Genomic DNA, 21,353 nt, shown 5'->3' on the forward strand with positions numbered 1-21,353 from the left:
AAACAGTACACAGAGAATGTTTTAAGTAGTCAGATACGTAGTACATTGGAGCACTAGGTCTCCGTTTTAATAATGCTTACTGCATGTATGTATAATACTTAATTCCTGACCTTACATTCTGTTTAAAATGTTGTGTGACGTGGGGAAAAAAATAACTTGAGAGACTATGGGATGGCTTGTTCTAAAATATGAACAGTAACCATTTTAGAGGGTGAGGAAGTGTTTTTTGACTTTGTGTGAATGCTATTTTACAGTCTAGACTGAAGATTTTAAAGCAGTGATTCAAAAGGATATGTGTCATTTAATGAATGTTTTTGGTTTTCTAGAATTCTTTGCTGAACTGGATAAAGTAATGGGCCCTCTCATCTTTAATGCAAGCATCATGACAGACCTAGTTCGTTACACCCGGCAGGGACTGCACTGGCTTCGCCAGGATGCCAAGTTAATATCTTGAACTGAACACATTCTCGTTGCCTCTGATTTTCTCCACAACACTGTGTCACATCACGAAGGAAAACTGCCATAACACGCCACCTAGTCGACACTAAGAATGAGGAATGGTTTTCTCCTCCCTGGTTCATGTGGTGTTGTTTATAACCCCAAGCTATCATGTCAGTTGATCCTTTTAATGTTCTGAGTATGAAAAATTATTTAAATACTTTTAAATCTGCAGCACATTGATAAGATGGTTTCATTTTTCTGTAATAAGATTGAAATTCCAGTTGTAATTCATAACTAATCAATTGAAATTCTATTTATTTTAGTTTTTTTTAGTTCCCAGGTTGGGGCTACTTTAAAGTTTAGTTATTTCTACCTATAAATTTACTTGGTTGAACATTTAGCATACATGTAATGTAGGCATTTTTATTTATATGCTTTGCGAGCTTTGTTACCTAATAGTGTGTTTTTGTGGAAGCTCTTACAAAAGAGTAAGAGTTGGTTCATCTTAAATATGGACATATTCTTTCCACACCTACTACCTGATATTATTTCAAATCTTAATTACAATTTTATTGAATTCATATTTAGTATTAAGGTAGTCTCCACATGAAAAATCACTTACATATGAGAAGATGGCACTCTATGTGGATGAAAGATGAAATGTGTCTCATTTGGTTTGCGTTATTTCAGGAACTGTGAACATGTGTTAATAACACTAAAGCAATCACAAGGTGACTGTAACCTGCGTTGAATGCATTACAGAAGAGGGCAGGCAAGCTTTCTCAGAGAAGGACATCATGCGAACGGTTTCATAAAGGGACAATCTTGAACTTTAGGATTTCATTAAAAGCATATGTTCTTTTTTGTTGCTAGTCATTTTTGGCACTTGTTGAAACAGAGTGAGTTACTGTCGAAAGAAGGGTGATCCAACTCCCAAGGCTTGCTGCCTAAATCTCTTTAATTGGTAATGTTTGAAGGTTAAAATCTCATTTCAGAATTCTTACTGTTTTTGTTTTTTCCCATACTAGATGTTTCACTCTGACATGAGCATGCAGTGACTGATGTAGGAATAGGCTGGAGCTTTTGTGTGTGTGCTTTTGCTCTACAGCTTAACAGTTCTGATGCCTGATGTAGAGATGGTGAATTGCTCCTTCAAAGCTATCTTGTATTTACTCCCTTTGTATTATGAGAGCCCCCAGGAATGATGTAGGAGCCCTGGTCGAACAGTAGTTAAGAGCTCAGCTGCTAACCAAAAGGTCAGCAGTTCAAATCTACCAGCCACTCCTTGGAAACCCTATGGGGTAGTTCTACTCCGTCCTGTAGGGGCACGATGAATCAGAATTGACTCGACAGCAACGGATTTGGTTTGGTTTTATGAATGGTGTATGTTTCTGATGGGAGCAGAAAAGTCACACTAGGAAAGTATCTAACTTGTATGATGTAAGCTCTCAGGAAGGGGAAGGAAACAGGGGTAGAGTTTAAGAAGCCAGCTCTGAAAGAGTTGTATATTAAAGTACCTTTGCCTGCAAGATGCCTATAGGAGTCAGAGGTGAGAAACATGCCCCCTATACTTTGTTTTTAGTGCCACTATCATGTCTGGTGTGCCTTAAATCTTACCTTTAGATGAAGACTCTGTGGACTGTTTACAGAAGAAGCTTTACACTAGGAGCACGTTGCCCAGCCATACATGGTTGGTCTTCTGCAGTAATCATGTTAAATTCTGTTTTCTTTTAAATCTTCCTTTAGAGTCATATAAAGATTAATTCTTTCAGAAAAGCTAACACTTTGGGAAATGACTTAGTCGTCCAGTGGCTTCATATTTGTAGAGATTCTTAACTGTTTTGTACCTCAAGTTGTTTTTTACATATCATTGAAGAATTAAGATCTACAAATTATGTTGAATTTATCCTTTTTCCCTTGGAGAAATTCTCTCTGATGCCTTTCTAATTTAGTCTTATTGTTTTAGGGAGTTTTCTTTAAGAGGACATGATAGTTATTTAGTAAAAACCTTGTCACTATTAATCAAGTAGTAGTGTCTTGTCCTCCTCTGATTTCTCTGACCCTGATTCCTCAATTTGCAGTGATGTCTTAGAAATGAAAAAAGCATCATCCAGGCTTCTAGACTTTCAGCAACCACAGCCAGTGGGGCGCCTCTGAGTTCCAGTGTGTTCTAGTTTCTTGTGTGTCCTGGAGGCAGCAGGAGGATTCCTTAGGACGACACTGATAGTTTGTTAAAGCAGAGTTTCCTGCATGTTTTATGGTGCTGCTCGAAGATACTTTCTTTTTAAAACTGTGTTAATTCTTGGAGAATGAGTTTTTCGAGCTTTTCACACTGGAGGATTTTCCCCACGAAGTGATAATGGGCAGTGGATCAAAATGTTATCCTAAATAAATAAATTTTCAGTGCCGTAGTCTTTGGCAACACCACACCCTCTCCTTCAGGTCCATCTTCTCAAATGTCTGTCTGTGTTACCATCTGTTCCAGCACATGCTTCGGACTCCTGTACAGGCAACCATTCCTCCCTCCTAAGTAGGTGTCTTCAGTGTTTTCTAATCATTTAAAACTGAAATCGACAAGTAGCTAACAACTTACTTAGTCTGAGACTTGTACTTAATATACAGTTAATTATAGAAATAGCAACTATTTTAAAAATTACTCTGTTGACTGCTCTTTAAAACCACACTTGTATGCCAGGAGACATCAGCCTACAACAGTGGACTCTTTACAGGCAACCAACGCACACAGATTGCGGTGGATGAAGTTGTCACGTGGTAGTCTTGTTAGCCTGGGCTGGGCTGCAGGGAGCCCTTCCCTCCAGGCAATTCAAGCTTTCACAGCCCAGCCAAGGCTCTAGCCTGGCTGGGGAGCACCCAGCCCATTTCTTGCCTCAGTGCCACTTTTTTCTGTGCAAGTAGCCAAGGAGTGACTTTGTAAGTAATGAGCACTGGTATGTTCAGATAAATTCACAGCTGTAGCTGCTGAAGACTGGAGAAGGTTGACCAGCACTGATTTAATTCCCCGATGTAAAAGCTTGTGCCTCTGGGGAGCTCTCGCACTGATGGATCCGTAGGTATCTGGGCTGCACTTTGAATGACACATTTGTAGCTTTATTAAATTCATTGTTGTTTTTTTAAATTGTTGTTTGTTTTCATTAAAGAAAGGTTTAATCAGACTAGATCAGACAACATCATTTTGTATTTAATGACAGAAACTTTGGGAAACTTAACTTTTAATGAATGAGCTTGCATTGTGAAGCAAGAGCTAGAAAAGATGCCTGTTATAAATGGAAGTTCTGGCTCTGGAGACCAAGCACTCCATGGCATTTCAGAGCAGCCAGTGGTCGCTGCAATCCGTGATGCCTAGTTGTGTCGAGGAGGGGGTACGCTGTGTACTCTTCTAGATGTGAGGGTATGCAACTTTGGATTTTAAAATTATGTACACATACACACTTTATATATATGTATGTATGTATGAAAACATGAAATTAGTTTGTCAAAAATGTGTGTGTTTAGTATTTTAGCTTAGTGCAACTATTTCCACATTATTTATTAAATTGATCTAAGACACTTTCTTGTTGACACCTTGAATATTAATTTTCAAGGGTGCAATGTGTATTCCTTTAGATTGTTAAAGCTTAATTACTATGATTTGTAGTAAATTAACTTTTAAAATATATTTGAGTCCTTCTGTAGTACTATAGGGCTCTTACAGGGTGGAAAGGATGTTAATTTTCCAGTTGAACAAAATGGCTTCGTTATGTGTTTTGAATTATAGGAGCTTGCCTCTCGTTCCCGGAGACATCTACTAGGACAACTGCTTCAGGCAGATTGTTTGTTTGAAAAACAAAAGTAACATGGGGAGCAAAGCATTTCAAATCCTCATACACTCCTATAACTCATATTTCCTAATTATGTGGAACACAAATTTTATTTCAGCTTCATGTATCATTGTGTTGGAGAGGCAGATTTTTCCCCAATAATAAGTAATATTGCAAAGCTAAGGTTGCTATTCAGTAAAATAAATAGAAGAAATAACTAACGCTCACTTTTGAATGACTTGGAATATGTAGTGAGAAGGGGTCAAACTGGCCATGATTGTGAGCATTTCTTTAATGTGTTCAACCAATGGAGAAGTTCAGTTTAGACCTCTAGACCTTAGAACCAAGCTAGCAGGTGACACGAAGTAAGTTCAGAGTTGGTAAAGGTGGTCTTATTAAGCCCTTATTTAAATGAACCCAATGGTTCGTTAAAAAAAAAAAAACCTTCTTGTCTCCAGAAAAGGGAATGGAAAGACTGTCTAAATCTGTCTCTCTCTTTTCATGGAATTTGGTCAAAGAATATCGAGGCATTAGTGTTACTTAAACCAAGTCATATAGATGTTTACACATCGTAGAATAGCAGCCTGAGTAGTCATCAGGTAACACAGCTGACTTTCAGGAATATCAGCATGACCTCTCCTTGCCACTATTGCTCAGCTAAGCATAAATTGCCATTCTTCAAGATAAGCAAGCAAACACACACACACACACACACACACACAAGAGGGGGGCCTTTAAATGCGCATGGAAAAGCTCCCACCCAGAAATTCTAGTAATACTCTGTTTTGACCTCTTAATTGTTTCCATGTGGGTTTGGTTTCTTTTCAGCTTTTAACCATTGGAATTTCTTACCTGCTGTTGTTCTTTCTGGAAAATATCTATTTGGAAATGCTGCCTTTCAAAGCAATGCCATGATTATCCATACTGTTGAGTTTGTCGTTGCTGTTCAAGAAGTGTCCCCATCTTACAACTTTATGCACACACCTGGCAAATCATTGACGTGAGCATTCAACAGTACTGGGGGTGGGGTAGGTGGGGTGGGGCTCACCAACAGAGCTGGCTTCATTGGTGGCAGTGCCTGAAAAGGCACCACCTTTGGGGACCAGGTGGGTTGGTAAGCACAGTTAGGAAAATTTCTATCTAGTCTCCGTTTTGAATGATTTTGAGAAATTTTGTACATGGAGGATGGAAATACTTATATATTTATTAAAAGTCCTTTTATTTGAAATTAAGATTATTTGGTAAATAATGGTTTGATATTTGGGGAGGGTTTTGGAGAGGAGGTAATGCCACTTATACACTAAAAGCCTTGTTAATTCTGCAGAAAGGTACTGTTGGTGACTGATAGGATGCCTTTGCTTGTACATGGTCCAGATCTTTGTTTTACATTTCTTCTATCTAAAGTATTTAGGCATCTGACATTTTCAACCAAAATTTCAATTATATACTGTGATTTTTATTTGTTGCAATACATTAAAATTTCAGAGGTACTTTGGGGCTCAAAAGCTAGAATTTCTAAGTCAGTGTGTGCATTTCACATTATAAAGCTGTTAATGGTGAGCAAAGTATTATATACTAACTAGATTTTTCCACATCTGTATAGTATATTATATGTATTTTGTGGTATTGAGATTATAGAAAGTTTAGAGTGTCAAACATGCGTTTAATGTGTATTTTTAAACAAATTTATGGCAATTAAAATACTTGGAGACAAGGGTATCACATTTCAATTTGTAAAGATCTTTTTAACTCTACTGTGTCATTAAGATGCTTTGTATAATGCCAAACCATAGCTGGAGAAACTAAGTTTAATAAATATCAAATAGATTTTCTGTATTAAAGTTTATAAACACTGTGCTCTTTACACTTCTTCAACTCCTACTTTGCCCCTTCCATGTAATTTCTGTTCTGTGTTTAGGGCCCCATGTTACTCTTCTGGTCCTGCAGCCCAGATCTTACTTTCCGATGACAAATTCTGAACTTGCTGACCATGAGCCCTTGTGCATAGATCATAATTCATCCTGCTCCAACAAATCTCAAACCCTTTTTGTGTTCATGGTGGCTTGGGCTTTTATTATTAAACTAGATTTTTCTTCCTGTTCTGGCTTATGTTCAAAGAGTCATAGACTGGGCCCATCATTAGATGGCAAATGCCAAAATCCCCATCTTCTACACCTCACTTGAGAGTTCCTTACGTGGAGTTAAAGGGTTGGGACCAGGCCCACAGGTTATTAAGCTGATTGCATAGCTACTGCCTAAACTTTTGCCTTTAACCTGCCACTGTGCTCTGTATTTCTTGAAAATGCATAAACTCTCTCCTTCACACTTTCCAGATTGAGAAGTTAACACATCATTATTAGACAATGATGTTTTTTCCTATAGTACACAGAAGCAAACCCACCCTCCCCTCAGAAGTTTGAATTCCAGACTGCCAAAATTTCAACTGGAGACATTTAATAGTATTCATAAAAAAATAAACTCTAAGTTGAAAATCTCAGTCATGCTTATCCACCTACCAAAATTCTAAGAAGAAACGGAGACTTGTTAAAGCACACATCTGTCTTTAAATATTAAAAATACAAGATGGCTTCACTTAGGTGTCTCCAGCCAAAATGCAGTTAATCAATATTCCATAGAACGGAGCATTGTTGTAGGTGAGTGCTGTCCTCTCTCTCCCTAGTATGTACTTCATTCCTGGGCCACGCTTAGGGAACAGCGTCTTTTTCTAGAGGAAAACAAAAAGGTAGTTTTTAAGATGGGTCTAGCAGTGCCCAAGGTGGCCTCTGCTGCATTTTCTTCTGCATAATTGGTCCAGTCTCAGGAACACAGAAGAAAGGAAAGTCACCCTCTTTGATGGTACCTGTGTAGACTTGTTCTTAGCTCATGAGAGATTCTCTTCCTCCAGGGAGCTCGCAGCCCCACCTCACCTCAGGCACCCCTCCCAACTAGCTTTATCCCTTGGCCTGTGTGATTCCTGACTTCTCCCTTGCCCAGCTTCCCAGGGCTCTGTGGCCCAGCCCTCTCCCAGGCTTAAGGAGTTACCTGCATAGCCTTGTGATACATTCAGATTCATCCCGACAGGAGGCTCCAATAGGCCTAAGGGACACTCCTCTCCAAAATGGGGTCATTCGCCTCAGCCTTCTCTTTGCTGAGCTCAGTTCTGGTACTGGGGAACCATCTACCTGTAGGGCAAAGAAATGTGCCTCAGGTATGGAAGAGTTGACACTTGCTGTACACCCTAGAAGAATGATCACCCCCAGGGTGCTGCAGAGGAACCATTCTTCATGACTAAGTCTCCCAGGTTCCACTACAGTTCCTTTACCAACACCACCCCACACATAACACACACATCCTTACCTGGCCTAACAGCAGGAGGCAGGTCATGAGCACTGCAAAGAGCCTGAGGGGCCACATCTTGACAGGAGGATGTAGGAGCCAGGGTCAGTCCCTGCTTCCTTTTTATAGGTTGAAATTCTCTCCAGTGGTTGCCAGATGAGGGCAAAGTTTATATTTGCAATCAGGATTGATTTAATAAGTTAATGTCTACCAGAAGAATGTGCTCAAGGTCTGTCTTTCAGACATGTATTTACTGATCTCTCATCTGGACTTCGAGTGATTGTATTGCTGGCTTGGACCCTTTCATCCATTTTACTAAAAGTCACCACTGTCCTTCCCTTTGAAAGCCACGCGAAGCCATTGAGGGAGGCCAGGCACCTGGCCACATTTTGATTCTAAAATAGTGAGATCACTCTAATCAAAATAGAATTCTAATAATGAGGTCTTCAGGAATAGTATATGAAACCTTTTAGCCTTATCTAGGAAAGAACTGGTCTCTTGTGTACAGGGAATTGGACAAATCCCATATCTCCCTACTGTGGGAGGGTGTTCGGCAAGCCAGGTCTGCAGTGCACCAGATCCTGTATCTGCTCCAGACCATCTCCCTAGTAGAATGAATACTCAGCTGTGGAAAATTTAGTGTCTGACCCACCTGCCATCTCTCCCAGGGGAAGAGCAATCAGGACCAATGTGGAAGCTCTTGGAACCATGGATGAATTCAGTGGATTGTAGTTGTTTTGTTTTAAACACATGTGAATGAGGAGTGGCAGGAGCTTCTAAATCAGTGGGAGCGCTTGTGTGGTGATTAAACCACATTGCAAGCCTTGGGTTACGGGCTTTCCTCCCAGTACCTGCCGGGGCCTTCTGCACAGCATATCTTGCCAGCAGGTTCAGGGAAGCAGGCGCAGGGCTGGGAAATTTCCAAAACCCAAAACAACAGCTTTGAGCAATAGCTTAAGTGGGAACTGCTACAGATTTCTAAACCAAAAAAGAAGATGTGTCACCAAACTATGAGTGGTTATATGAGTATTCATTAAATGACCCGGGAGCTTTAATAAATTTTGGGGCAAAGGTGTGAATTTTGGGTAAGGAGACTTAAAAGACTCTAGGTCTTCTATGACATGGAGGGATTAACCAAGACAATTGCAACAAGATTCTTTCCCCATCTACCTGGCATCTCCCTGAAAACTTGGCTGATGGCTCTTCTGGAGGCCCTTTTCAACTTCGGAGTTGGGTATTTGGATATGAGTTGCCTGTTCCCCTACCCCAAGGAAAAGTAGAGACGCAACACAGCTGAAGGTGGACAGGATGGTCGCGAATCCTTCCGCCCAGGGAATAGAGGGTGCCTCTTGCCAAAGAGCCTCAGAGTTGAGATTGGGCAGGGTGTAACTCCACTTATCTACCCTGGTTCCATTCCTCTCAGGACCAGGAAGGGACAGTTACTGTTTGCACTTAGGGAACATTGCAAAGCAGAGCTATGCCTAACCCACCTAACCTACAAGTTACAAGGCCAGTTTTCTGTACCCTCCCTTAATCTCTGAGTTTGTATTCTGCGTGACACCAGATAGGGGCTTACCTACGAGCTATGTGGTGACCTAGTGAACATTGGGTAAGAACACATCTGATTAGATAAGCAAAAAGCTGAACAACCTGATGTCCTAGAGCCAGTTGGGTCTGTGGACCCAGTGCTAAACCACCCTAGAGTGATGTGGTGCCAAATGGGCTCTGGAAATTTCTCATCCCAAAGATAAGTACTTTCTCCTAACCCTCCATTTCTGCCTTCTATACTCCAAGCAAAACCAAACTAGCTTTTTGTGTTCATTTGTAAAGATAATACTACCACAGTTAAGGGAAGAGCCTATGAGCCTCAGGCCCCTGTCCATTGGGAAAAAGAACAAAATTGTAACAACACTGTCTCCTGCTCCTATCTTGCATGCCATGCCCCTACAAAAGAAAAGACTGGGTAATTACTACCAGTGGAATAATTAACTACTGTTAGGGAAATATTTCAACATATATATTTACACTAGCTCTTTTTTTTTTTTAATTTAAATTGTTAAATTATCTGTTGTTTTATTTAAATATGGAGCAAAAATCAAACTTTTTAAAAGCAAAGTGGCAACAAGGCAGCCTTCAGCTTAATTAAATGGCAGCAGTTATCCACAGCCATCCCACACCCCTGGGAGTTGAATGTGAAAGTCTGCTCCTGAAAAGGGGGAAAAAAATTCATGGGCTCTCTGCAATAAAGTATTTTGCTGAATGAATTAGCACGGAGCTACATTCTCCTTCCTCCAGCAGAAAGACCTAAGAAGTCTAACAACTTTAGCCTTAAGAAAAAAATGCTTGGCTGGAAGGCAGAAGCTTGGGGTCTAGGCAGAGTGACTGACCATAGGCCAGCCCTTCCCCTCTCTGTGCTTTATAGTCTTCTGGGAGTACATCTTTGAGACCTCTCAGGCACAGACATTTGGGGGTTCACGTTAGTTTACAAGAAGAAAATGAGACCGAAGCAGGTTTGATAGCTAAGAGCTTGGTAACTTTGGACACAACTCCTAGGAATTTAGTGCCTAAGATGAAATAAGAGGATGTAGATACATGAGCAGCTGTTTGAAACACACTCCAGGTGGAGAGATCATTAGGGTGTGGCGGTAATTGGAAATTTTTTGCTGTCCATGAGCAGGAGGTGCCTACTAAAAGATGAAAGACTCTTGAAATGGAGGAACTTTTCCAGGTAAAATTTCAGCGAAAGGTCAGAGTGTAATTGCTCTTTTCCTGGCTGAACTGGCACCACCTTCTGGGCCTGCACTAGGCCTACATCTTGGGGATTACGTTGACAGGCTGAAGAGAGGGCTTTCTTCCCCAGACTCTACAGTCCATAGATAAAAGTGTCCCCACAACGATGGGGGACAGGAGATCTGCTTGGGAAAAAAAAGGCTAAATGGAGCAAGTGGTTATGTCGTCACAGGGAAGGAGCCATACCCAGAGTTAGAGGCTCCAGGTGGGTGGGTTATACAGGCTTTAAGGCCCACAGCAGCTGTCTCTCATCCTTGCCTAAAAGCCTCTAGTCAATTTCTCCTTTGTGGATTTCTACAGATTAGAATGGTCCCTAAAATGATCCTAGATCCCATATTGTGTACAAGGGCACTGTGACAGCTCACTACATTCCACACCCTCACTGCCTCAGTGCCTCAGTTACACAGGTGAGATCCATGTCACCAAGCTCAGAGAGGGAAGCCCCATAGTAAGAGGCCCAAAACACCCTTTAACAATTTTAGCCATAGGCAGCTCAGCTTGATCAAAGCATCTCCTGTAGGGTCTTCTCAGTAGGGCCCTCCTGGATTAAGACCAACACAGTCAGTGCCTGGCCTGGGGTGAGAAAGGCTTAGTTGGGTTTCTTTGAGCTTGTCAAAGAACTGTTAGCTGCCATCGAGTTGGTTCCGACTCACAGCAACCCCATGTACAACAGAATGAAATAACTGCCCAGTCCTACACCATTCTCACAACCATTATGCTTGAGCCCATTGTTGCAGCCACTGTGTCAATCCACCTCAAGGGTCTTCCTCTTTTTCACTGACCCTCTACCTTATCAAGCATAATGTCCTTATAACATGTCCAAAGTATGTGAGATGAAGTCTCACCATCCTCACTTCTAAGGAGCATTGGAGCTGTACTTCTTCCAAGACAGATTTGTTCGTTCTTTTGACAGTCCATTTCACTACCCTTCTCAAAGGAGTCTTTGACCCAAATATATTGCAGATCAGGCATCAAGCTCTGGAATCTGGACAAAAGACCAAACAGGAAAACTGGACCATGTTTGGTGAGGCCAAGAGTTTTTATCCACTAGCTGCCCTGTTAAGCCTGTACCACCACGCCCGATACCTATCACCACAATGCTGTGACTGTACATCTATTTTCTGGGTAAGAAATCGAAGGCTCCAAAACAGAGGTTACTTGCCTGTATTGATGAGGAAGCAACAGTTTAAGGATACGGGCCCAAGTCTGTCTGGCTCAGCCTTTCCCCCTTATTCTGCCTCACAATCAACACAAATATTTTACAAATGTTTTATCTCAAGATATTTCATTTGGGTCCTTAAAAGGCAAAAGCAATCAGTGTAAGGAAAGACACAGCCTGAGCCAGAAGGTCAGCCAGACCATGATAAGGTACTGCATTACATCACCAGAAAATATCCTTAGAAAAGAGGAAGTCTCTACAAATGGAGCAGGGGCCCAGAAGCATAAAACAAACTCTGCCAACTGTACTCCCTCACTATATCTTAGTAAAAAAAAAAAGGGTACTTTTCATACTAAGATACTACAAAGGCTCTAGAGCAGGGGTTAGCAAACTTTCTCTATGAAGTCCTGGACTTTACAGGCTCCAGTTGGTTAAAAAAAATTTGGGGCTCCCAAGTAGAGACCAAGGGATTACCTCATCTCCTCCTTTCATAGTAGACTTTTGCTCAAGCTAAGTCAGGCCTGCCTTGGGTGGAAAGGTAAAACAGTATGGCATTTAAAAGCACAAAACTCTAGTTCCAGAGTCCATGCCATTCACTAACTATAATTTTGGGCAGGTTCCTTAACCTCTCTGTGCCTGTTTCCTCAGCTACAAAATGAGTATAATAATGGTGTTTGCTTCAAAGGTTGTTGTGAGATCTAAGAATTAATTTGTATAAAGGGTTTAGAAGAGTGCCTGACATAGTAAGCACAATATTGCTAGATTTTATTGTTATTGACAGAGGGCCAGGAACCAGCAATACCCACAGCCTGTGCCACCCACAACTGGCCAGCTGCAAGAGGCAGGCAGGCACTTGTAGATTCTAGAATAGGGGCAAACCCTACCTCTTCACCAAGCCCCCAAACTAGCCAAAATTGTCAGGCCTCATGCTAGAGAAGTGGAGCTTCATGAATTTGAATACTAGCATTCACACCAAGCACTCTGCTCACAAAAATGCAACATCACAACAACGCAGCCCATAAGAAATTTATTAAGTCTTCCAAGACACTACAACGCAGATTCCTCTCCCAGAGAAAGATCTTTCAGAGACAGGAAACCATCATGCAGGTCACAGTTGCTCACTTGTCATTTTCATAGTCGGCTGGATTTTTCCTCTTGGATTTTTCAAACTCCTGGGTCCCCCATGTGTAGACAAAATAGAACACTACAAATGCTTTAAAAAAAATCACAAGTGAGAGTAAGCAGTGAGCATATATGACACAAGGGTCTCAGTTCCTTTTTTGTGACTTAAAGCAAACCCTGCCTTCCTGTCTAGTTTTCAAGAAGCCACTTTTAAACTGGATGACCAAGAAAGATAACATTACAGACCCATTTTAGACAGGACCAAAAAAGGGGGTCTGCCAAGGTAAATTTATTACCCAAGCCAGAAATTGACTATCCCCTGCTACATATTTAAATTTTTTTTAATTAAGACACAAAATTCATTATTTTAACCACTTAAAAGTGTAAAGCTGGATGGTTTTTAGTATATTCACAATGTTGTTCAACCATCACCACTATCTATGCGCTTCACATTCAACACAAAACATTTCATCACTGACTAGGAAAGAAAGGAATCAAGGTGACCTCAGAGAGAGGCGCTGGAGTCACACATGTGACCTTGGGCCAGCCACTTAAGTTGTCAGTGACTCATCTGTAAGATAGAGGATGATGTGCCTAGCCGTCACGTACAGTCAAGAAAACGTGTTTACGGCAGGTTACACGGTGCCTGCCCGGTGCCAAGCGCTGAAAACTGTGGATGGGGTCCAGCCTCCCGCCTCTGCTCCCGCCCGGGCCAAGGCACTCACGGGGCGCGACCCGCAGGATGGACGCCCGAATACGGCGCAGCGCGTTGGGGATGCCCTTGGTGAAGTAGTGAGGGAAAGCGCGCTGTTCGAAGGGCGACAAGCTGTAGGTGATCACGTGCCGCACCCGCGCCAGGTTCCCAAACTCGCGGCCCATCGTCTCGGCGGCGCCTGCAGGACAGAGAGTGGATAGGTGCTTGGCTCAATCCCGGGACGCGCCACAGCCGGCGCGGGGTCCCCAGCCCGAGATGCCCTCCCCGACGCCCGGTCACTCTTCATCTTTCCCAGCCCAGGAGGCGCCCCCCGGCCCGCAGTTGCAGGCCGGTCGGGTGCTGAGTGCTCCCACCACCCTAGGGGCCCCCAAGACCTTGCGGCGCTCCCCGACACGCCCCCCACTACCGCAACGGGGTCACCTCGTCCTCCACAGTCGCAGGACCCGCCGGCCTCCGTCCGTCACTTCCGGTAGGCTCGGAAGCCGCACTTGGCGGCCGTGAAGTCACTTCCGGGAAGTACCATTTTTCTGCTGTCGTAAGGGAGGCGCAGTTATTCCCAGTTCTCTAGAGAAATGCCCTGACCGCGGGCCCCAGTGAAGGGGCGGGCCTGTGCCGGAGGCCGGCCTCCGTGGAGGACCGTAGGGATTGCGCTGACTGGAGCGCTGGGCGGAGCCTCCCGAGGCAATCAAGACGCTTCTCAGGCCCCGGATTTTCTGTGGAGCAGCAGGCAGGAAGTGGCCAGGTGCCGAGAGGGACAAATTGGTGAAGGGAAAGGGATCAGCCGACCTCGAGGGCCTCTCTGACCGGCCCCTTAGGGCCCGCGAGGCCTTGGAACTGGAGAGTGCTCCTGAGACAGGAGGAGGTGCCACCGCAGGAGGCGAAATTCGAGGTTTTATATAATTTTGTCCAGTAACTAAAAAGAGGCTCAATTATTTTCAGACCATCAGTGACTCCGGTACCCAAATCAGGAACGTGGATCTAGGGCTTCTTTTAGTAACCTCTGCCTTATAACCAACTGCAGAGTGTTACTTTTCCCAAGTTATAATAAAAACGTTTCCTCAAATTCTGCCACATTATCAGATAATTGCCAAGAAATTGATAAGGCAGCTGTTAGACTGAAGGAAGACAGCGGCCAGCGTCCTCCCCAGATGCTTTCTTTGATTTGGGGGGGTTTCAGCTGTGCTGACCGCAATTCTCTATTCCACCTCCGAGGGTGAGAGGCGAGGAATTCTGTGTGTGAGGTGTTCCTGTGTTTTCCCTAAGGTGCATTACACTTAGGGACGCTGTTGTCCTCTGCAGGCAACTGGCTTTTCTACTGGATTCAGAGTGTCAGTAAATGTTTTGTTAATGGAGTTGCTGGCCATAAATGTATAATCTAGGACCAAGCTCTTATTCAGTAGTTTGGGAGTGTTTTATAACTCTGCTTACCAGTCACAGACCTTGAAACGAGGCTTGACAGGCAACGAATTTATGTTTTACAAACATACTTCAGTTTTATCAGTCTAGGTACTGCACAAACTGGTTTTGTATCTTGTACTATGAGTATGGGGTGACTTTCTTCCAGCAAATAAGTCTCTTTTATGGTGGCACTGGATATCCCCTCACTTTGGTTTTTCATGGTGCACTTTTGCCTTTTTTGTCTAAAACAATCTCTAACTTGGTCTCAGTACCAAGGCAAGAACATAAGTACTCAGGATAGTTAAGGATGAAAGTACCCACAAAAATAAAACATTTTATAGCTGCAAACATCTCTAAACCTTTTAATCAAAATATGTATGAATGGATGTGCAGACCAAAGTAAGGACATCAAGATATTTTTTAAAATGAGTCAAGGTTAAAGGTGATGTCCTTCTCTGGTAAGCATATTGCAGGTACAGTTGGAATACCAATACACATTCTATACTAAGCAAAATCTAGCAGTTCTCTGCTCTCTGAAATTTCTGTGCAGTTGTGACTTTCTCTCACCCTCCAAATCAACATTCAGTAAATGATTACTTTCATTGTACTTACTATAAGCACCTGGAAACAGGAGAGGTGGTTAGGATGGAGAGAAAAAGTAAACCCAGTACCATAAATTGCATATCAACAGATCAGAGTATCATCCCTAATAATTAGCTTTTCCGCATGCTCTGGAAGTTTCAGCAAACACCTAAGGAATATTTTAAGAATCCTAATTTTGCTCAAAAAAAAAAGGGAGGCTTTATTTTAAGAGTAGTCCTAAATTTCTCTTAGCCTTTTGGCTACATAACTAGTCCATTAGTATAACCATAACAGGTTTTTTGTAGGTGCCAGGAAAAAGGGAAAGTCAAATAACCAAATAAATCTGTATCTAATGAGGACAAATTGGCTAACTAGGCTGTTATCAGCTGTTTAATATAGAGTTGATAAAATTATCTTCACCTAGGCATCCTTGAGGCCTAATTACAGAAGCGACCCAGTCCACACACCTAAAATTTATTTAAGAGACCAAGCCAGGGTCTTCCTGGCCTTTAGGAAGAGGACTGTTATGGGGAAATGTGTTCTCTGCTAGCTCTTCCCAGCCATGGCTCTTGCTAGTGAATTCCTCTTTTGGTCTTGTTGCTTTGCCTGGCTGTGTTTTTCTATTAGCTTTGGTTCTCAGGCTTCTAACGGAGAAGCTCAGATTGCAGCCGGTGCTGAGCTGGAACCTGAGGCTGAACCTTGGTCCTTGCTGCAGTCTCAAGATGGAAGAGACAGATCTGGCCTCCTTCCCTCTCCCTTCAATGTTCCATCTGATGAGCAAGGTGGGACACGAAGGCTGCAGCCAGACTCCAGAGCTTTGCGCTACATGAAGAGGCTCTATAAGGCATATGCTACCAAGGAGGGGATCCCTAAATCCGACAGACATCACCTCTACAACACTATTCGGCTCCTCACACCCTGTGCCCAGCACAGGCAAACTCTTGGCAACCAGATGACAGGTGTGTAGGAGCAGACTGGTTAACTGGGTAGAGGGAAGATGATAAAAATTTCAGCATTTCAACTACAGAACAGAGCTGGGTCTTGCTCCTTGAATTGCATTCTATTTTACATGGTACTCAATATCCGAATTCAAACAAATCTGGTACTTGTTCTAATTGTTTCTTCCTAATGCCCTCATGGTTCAAGGTGGGTTAAAATGATAGACTTTTAGAGCTAGTAGAGACTTACTTAATGGCTCTAAAGGCTGAGGAAAGTGCTGCTGGAGAGGTTTAGTGTCTCATCCAAGGTCACAAAATCAGAACGGGGAACTGGGTATTTTGACTTGTGCTTGCTTATTCTTCCCACTCTACCAAGCTGCTGGCCTGGAAATTTGCCTAAATTTCCCATTGTTTGCTGCTTTCCGTGAGAGGATAGATTAAGTCCCTGTTTTGGAACAGTAGGTCCCTACAAGAACAAAGTGTTGGTCTTCAGTTTAACCCAGCAACTTGGTGTCTCCTGTGTATGTGTGCGTGAGAGAGAGAGAAAGAGGAAGACATACAGTTCTTTAAAAAAAAATTCTATATTCACTAGCTTATGACTTAAGGGAACTGTTCTAACCCAAGTCAGTTGTGGCTGTTTAAAACCCTTGTTCCTTCCTTGAAGTCCTATTGTATTGCAGTGGTTTTAGAATCTTCCTTTGGATTCAACCTCAAGTGTCCTAAAGTAGACAATTAAGTTTTCTTTATTGACCTCATCCACTAGGGCTTAGAATGTCTTCTGAACAAGCCTAATAACTGCTTTTCTCTCTAGAAGCTCTCCAAGAGGTAAATATTACTTTCCTTATTAGCTTCCTCTATGTTTACTGCAAATTAAGACTCTGAAACCTTAGAACTTAATGATTCCATGCTTTTTAAATTCACCACCAAAGCTGTTCTGACTTTCTGGTGATAAAATATCAGCTGTAGTTGCTGGAAATTAGTTATATTACCAATTACATTCATTTTCTAGGTAACTTCCCCACTTTTTTTGAATCTTGAGGAAGTAGGGGGCAGTGCAAAGAAAGGGGAGGAGGCTCATTAAGAAGTACTTATTACTTGATTTGACTTCCTATTTTGTTCAATTTGTATTCAAGCACTACTGGTGGATTGTTTTTCTCCTCAGGAATCCTTCCATCACTGGACCTGCTGTTTAACCTGGATAGTGTTCCTGCTCTCGAACACTTACTCAAGTCAGTCTTTCTATACACTTTCAACAACTCAGTTTCTTTTCCCTCTGCTGTTAAATGTATGTGCAACATGATGATAATGGAACCAAAGTCTTCCAGCAAGACTGTCCCTAGAGCTCCATACTCATTTACCTTTAACTCAAAGTTTGAATTTAGAAAGAAACACAAGTGGATTGAGATTGATGTGACCACTCTCCTTCAGCCTCTGGTTGCTTCCAAGAAACAAAGTATTCACATGTCTGTAAATTTTACATGTGAGAAAGACCAGCTGCAACATCCTTCAGCAAAGGACGGTCCATTTAACATGCCTCTTCTGGTACCCCCATCACTGCTCTTGTACCTGAATGACACGAGTGCTCAGGTTTATCACAGGTGGTATTCTCTCCATTACAAAAGGAGGCCTTCACAGAGTCCTGACCAGAAGACAGGTCTGGCTACACATCCCATGGGAGAAGAGGCTGCTGAGTGTGGAAGAGCTTCCCGTCACCGGAGAGGTCAGGAAACTGCCAGTTCTAAATTGAAGGATCCCTTGGTTGCAGCTTCCTTCAATCTGAGTGAATACTTTAAGCAATTTCTGTTTCCCCAAAATGAGTGTGAGCTCCATGACTTCAGACTTAGCTTTAGTCAGCTGAAGTGGGACAACTGGATTGTGGCCCCGAGCAGATACAACCCTCGATACTGTAAAGGGGACTGTCCAAGGGCTGTTGGGCATCGGTATGGCTCCCCGGTTCACACCATGGTGCAGAACATCATCTATGAGAAGCTGGATTCCTCTGTGCCAAGGCCATCATGTATACCTGCCAAATATAGCCCCTTGAGTGTTTTGGCCATCGAACCTGATGGCTCAATTGCTTATAAAGTATATGAAGACATGATAGCCACCAAGTGCACCTGTCGTTAACATATGGTCCTCCAAACTAAAACCTTGAGCCTTTTTGAGCTAAGTAAAGGCTCTATGCCTATCTGTGCCTTCAGAAGAAAGCTTCATGTGTCAAATCTCCAAATAATGCAATGTAATGTGTAAGGCGGACGCCGTTGTAGATTAGCATACTCTGTGGTGCATATCATTGTAAACGATAGCTTTAGTTGTTTTCACTGAGACTTTATTTCCAAATTTAAATGAAATGTGATTATTTAGGACAGCTTGAAAAGTTCTTTTTCTGTTGGGTGAGTTTTTCTTTTCATAGGAGTCTTGTTTTTGATGTAATAAAAAGTTAATTAGTGTAAATCTTGGAGGGAATTTCAGCTTTAAATAGACGATTCAGAGTGCTGTACTCTTATTTAATGGAAGAATAAATTCCTGTCAATGGCATAAGTTTTCTGTGTGAACGTGTTTTTTATTAAAGACAATTTTTTTTTTTACTGGCCTTCTAAAAAGGATCATCAGGAAGAGAGAAAGTATACCTAAAAGCTGGCCTTAGCTCAACTTTTGATCTCTTTTTAGAGTGAAGGGGAAGCTGACCTCTCTACCTAAATCCTGATGAAGTGAGATTCATTAGGACTAAACAATGTGCAGAATCCATTTCTGTTGTCTTAGTGTGATTTATACTCAGTATACTAACTCCGCACGTTAGCTGGCTTATATATATCAATTGAGTGACATTAACAATATAAGATTTGTCCCATTTATTTAAAGGAGATTGTCTTGCAGATTTTTTCAAGAAAATGTATTGTTCAAGATTTTTTAAATATACTTTCTCATTTATGTATTTAAAACCCCTGGCCCTGTGGAAGGAAGCCACAAAGGCTTTTTTTTTTTTTCTTTTTTTGGCCAATTTCAGCCCCCCCACCCCACCCAGATTTTTTTCACCTTTAACCCTCTCAGACAGTATAAAGGGAAGTGACAGTTGTCACTTGGTAGAGTGAGGGAAGGAGCCCAGGGACTCGTCTCATCCTGACCCTCATGCTTCTTATTCCAGCCCCTGACTATACCTTCGCACCATCCCAACCTTCCAGGTGGCTTTAGGACTGTTCCCACTTAACTAAGCTGGTAGTGACTAGGGTATCTTACTAAGCAGTCCTTGTTTGGGTATGAGGTCTTGTGTATGAATTTTCATACACCTCCTAGCTTGAGAGCCCTGGGAGCGCAAGTTAGCTAGGGCTAATGTAGCGATTTGGCATTTCAGTTTCTTAAACCCTAATCCACAAACCAAAATAACTCCTAGATGCAAAAACTTTTTGTCCTTGTAAATAGTCTTTTCCCTGTACTATCTTGCACACACATTACAAACCACACATACAAAAAAGGCTGTTATCCGCTTGTGATTTTTCCTTGTCAAAAATGTTTTCAGACATGGAACTGAGACAAAGGGAGAAGTTTTAAGTGACCTAGATTCTAAATAACTGCCATCCTGCTGCGTTATTTGAAGGGATCATAACTCTTTTGCAAGTGAGGCTGAAATTCTAAGAGATTAATGGTGTTCCAAAGGTTTTGTATAATTTTCTGTCATTCTTAAGAGCGAAAACTCTCTGGACTGGAAAGGACATGAGTAATGGTGGCAAAGTACAACTGAACTTTTTTAAAAAGTGAACCTCCCTTAAATATGGCTTTTTTTAATGGGCCATGTGAAATATAAAAGGATTTGTCATAGTTTCCCAGTACCCTAAACTGATTTATATTTTTTGGCTAGAACAGAGGAATTTTTTTGTTTTTGTATGTGTTTATTTTTTGCATGGCCTAGTTCTGTGGCAGAGTATGAAATGTGATGAAATTTGAAGGTTTCAAAAGGAAGAAAACAAAGGGAGGGTTCTGATGGAAGTTAAATATTAGTGGCAGAATTTAGAAGCAGGGAAATAGTTGGTCATCCTCGTAGGCAAGTCCTAAAAGTGATTTACTTCAAACATGTTATTTGTATAGTATTATTTTTTTTAACTGAAGTAAAATTCACATCACGTAAAATTAACCATTTTAAAGTGTGCAGTTCGGTGGCATTCAGTACATTCACAATTCTGTGCAAGCACCGCCTCTATGTGATACCAAAACCATCTTATTACCCCAAAAGGAAACCTCACACTCATTAAGCAGTTATCCCCCCAACCCCCCATTTCTGTCTCCCCCAGCCCCTGACAATCACCCTTCTGTCTCTATCTATAGATTTGCCAATTCAGGACATTTCATGTAAATGGAATCACACAATATATGACTTTTAGTGTCTAGCTTCTTTGACATAGCATACTGTTTTTGAGGTTCATTTGCACTGTAGCATGTATCAGTACTTTGTTCTTTTTTGTAGCTGAATAATGTTTCATCGTATGTATTTATCACGTTTTGTTATCCATTTATCTGTTAATGGACATTTAGGTTGTTTCAACCTTTCAGCTGTTGTGAGTAGTGCTGCTATGAACATACGGGTACATGTGTTTGAGTGCCAGTTTTCAATTCTGTTGGCTGTATGCCTAGGTGTGGAGTGGCTGGGTCATATGATAATCTATGTTCAACTTTGTGAGAAACCACCAACCCGTTTTCCACAGTGGCTGCACCATTATACAGTCTCTTCAGCAGCAACGTAAGAGAGTTCCAATTTATCCATATCCTTGGTAACATTTGTTATTTTCAGTATAGCCATCTTGTTGTTAGTTGGCATTGAGATGACTGTGACTCATGGTGACCCTATGTACGATATAAGGAAACGTTGCCTGGTGCTGCACAATCTTCATGATTATTGTCATGTTCGAGTCCATTGTTACAGTCATTGTGTAATACTTTCCAATCTAGGGGACTCATCTTCCAGCACTATATTGGACAATACTCTGTTGTGATCCAAAGGGTTGTTTTTTGTTTTGTTTTTTATTTTATTACGTTTTAGGTGAAAGTTTACAATGCAAATT

General features: G+C 41.9%; 4 protein-coding genes across 8 annotated transcripts in view; 2 read left to right on the plus strand and 2 right to left on the minus strand.

Annotated features, from left to right (window-relative positions):
- Positions 1–4,732, plus strand: part of AFF4 (ALF transcription elongation factor 4) — a 98,188-nt gene extending 93,456 nt beyond the window's left edge. For all 3 annotated transcript variants that reach the window (XM_064275142.1, XM_064275136.1, XM_064275143.1), the window contains one exon: positions 327–4,732. In XM_064275142.1, the coding sequence (XP_064131212.1) occupies positions 327–454 (128 nt within the window). In that variant the 3' untranslated portion in view covers positions 455–4,732. The remainder of the gene's footprint in view (positions 1–326) is intronic.
- A 1,362-nt stretch (positions 4,733–6,094) lies between these two features.
- Positions 6,095–12,448, minus strand: LEAP2 (liver enriched antimicrobial peptide 2). The gene is made up of 2 exons (XM_023548196.2): positions 7,617–12,448; positions 6,095–7,441 (listed from the first exon to the last, which is right to left on the minus strand). Exons 1-2 carry the CDS (start codon positions 7,671–7,673, stop codon positions 7,298–7,300), a joined length of 201 nt encoding a protein of 66 aa, XP_023403964.1. The 5' UTR covers positions 7,674–12,448; the 3' UTR covers positions 6,095–7,297.
- Positions 12,449–12,556: 108 nt separating this feature from the next.
- On the minus strand, positions 12,557–13,859 carry LOC100662438 (cytochrome b-c1 complex subunit 8). The gene is made up of 3 exons (XM_023548216.2): positions 13,756–13,859; positions 13,392–13,559; positions 12,557–12,757 (listed from the first exon to the last, which is right to left on the minus strand). The coding sequence occupies exons 2-3, from the start codon at positions 13,543–13,545 to the stop codon at positions 12,663–12,665; spliced, it is 249 nt and encodes an 82-aa protein (XP_023403984.1). The 5' UTR covers positions 13,546–13,559; positions 13,756–13,859; the 3' UTR covers positions 12,557–12,662.
- A 73-nt stretch (positions 13,860–13,932) lies between these two features.
- Positions 13,933–19,271, plus strand: GDF9 (growth differentiation factor 9). 3 transcript variants are annotated; one of them, XM_023548210.2, is made up of 3 exons: positions 13,971–14,123; positions 16,077–16,320; positions 17,462–19,271. In XM_023548210.2, exons 2-3 carry the CDS (start codon positions 16,188–16,190, stop codon positions 18,424–18,426), a joined length of 1,098 nt encoding a protein of 365 aa, XP_023403978.1. In that variant the 5' UTR covers positions 13,971–14,123; positions 16,077–16,187; the 3' UTR covers positions 18,427–19,271. The 3 variants fall into 3 exon arrangements, with proteins under 3 accessions (XP_023403971.1, XP_023403978.1, XP_010588273.1); XM_010589971.3 differs by lacking the exon at positions 13,971–14,123 and adding an exon at positions 14,158–14,270; XM_023548203.2 differs by having other exon boundaries at positions 13,933–16,320.
- The last annotated feature ends 2,082 nt before the right edge of the window (positions 19,272–21,353 follow it).

This window comes from Loxodonta africana, chromosome 2 (genome assembly GCF_030014295.1).
Source record: "Loxodonta africana isolate mLoxAfr1 chromosome 2, mLoxAfr1.hap2, whole genome shotgun sequence".
Taxonomy (NCBI): domain Eukaryota; kingdom Metazoa; phylum Chordata; class Mammalia; order Proboscidea; family Elephantidae; genus Loxodonta; species Loxodonta africana.

What these genes read in the sequence shown, in the direction of transcription:
- LEAP2 (XM_023548196.2), bottom strand. Translation starts at nt 7,673, where the DNA reads ATGTGGCCCCTCAGGCTCTTTGCAGTGCTCATGACCTGCCTCCTGCTG. An exon ending in GCCTCCTGCTGTTAGGCCAG is followed by an intron (nt 7,442 to 7,616) that starts GTAAGGATGTGT and finishes TTTGCCCTACAG; the next exon opens with GTAGATGGTTCCCCAGTACC.
- LOC100662438 (XM_023548216.2), bottom strand. Translation starts at nt 13,545, where the DNA reads ATGGGCCGCGAGTTTGGGAACCTGGCGCGGGTGCGGCACGTGATCACC. An exon ending in CATCCTGCGGGTCGCGCCCC is followed by an intron (nt 12,758 to 13,391) that starts GTGAGTGCCTTG and finishes TTTTTTTTAAAG; the next exon opens with CATTTGTAGTGTTCTATTTT.
- GDF9 (XM_023548203.2), top strand. Translation starts at nt 15,924, where the DNA reads ATGGCTCTTGCTAGTGAATTCCTCTTTTGGTCTTGTTGCTTTGCCTGG. An exon ending in TCTTGGCAACCAGATGACAG is followed by an intron (nt 16,321 to 17,461) that starts GTGTGTAGGAGC and finishes TTTTCTCCTCAG; the next exon opens with GAATCCTTCCATCACTGGAC.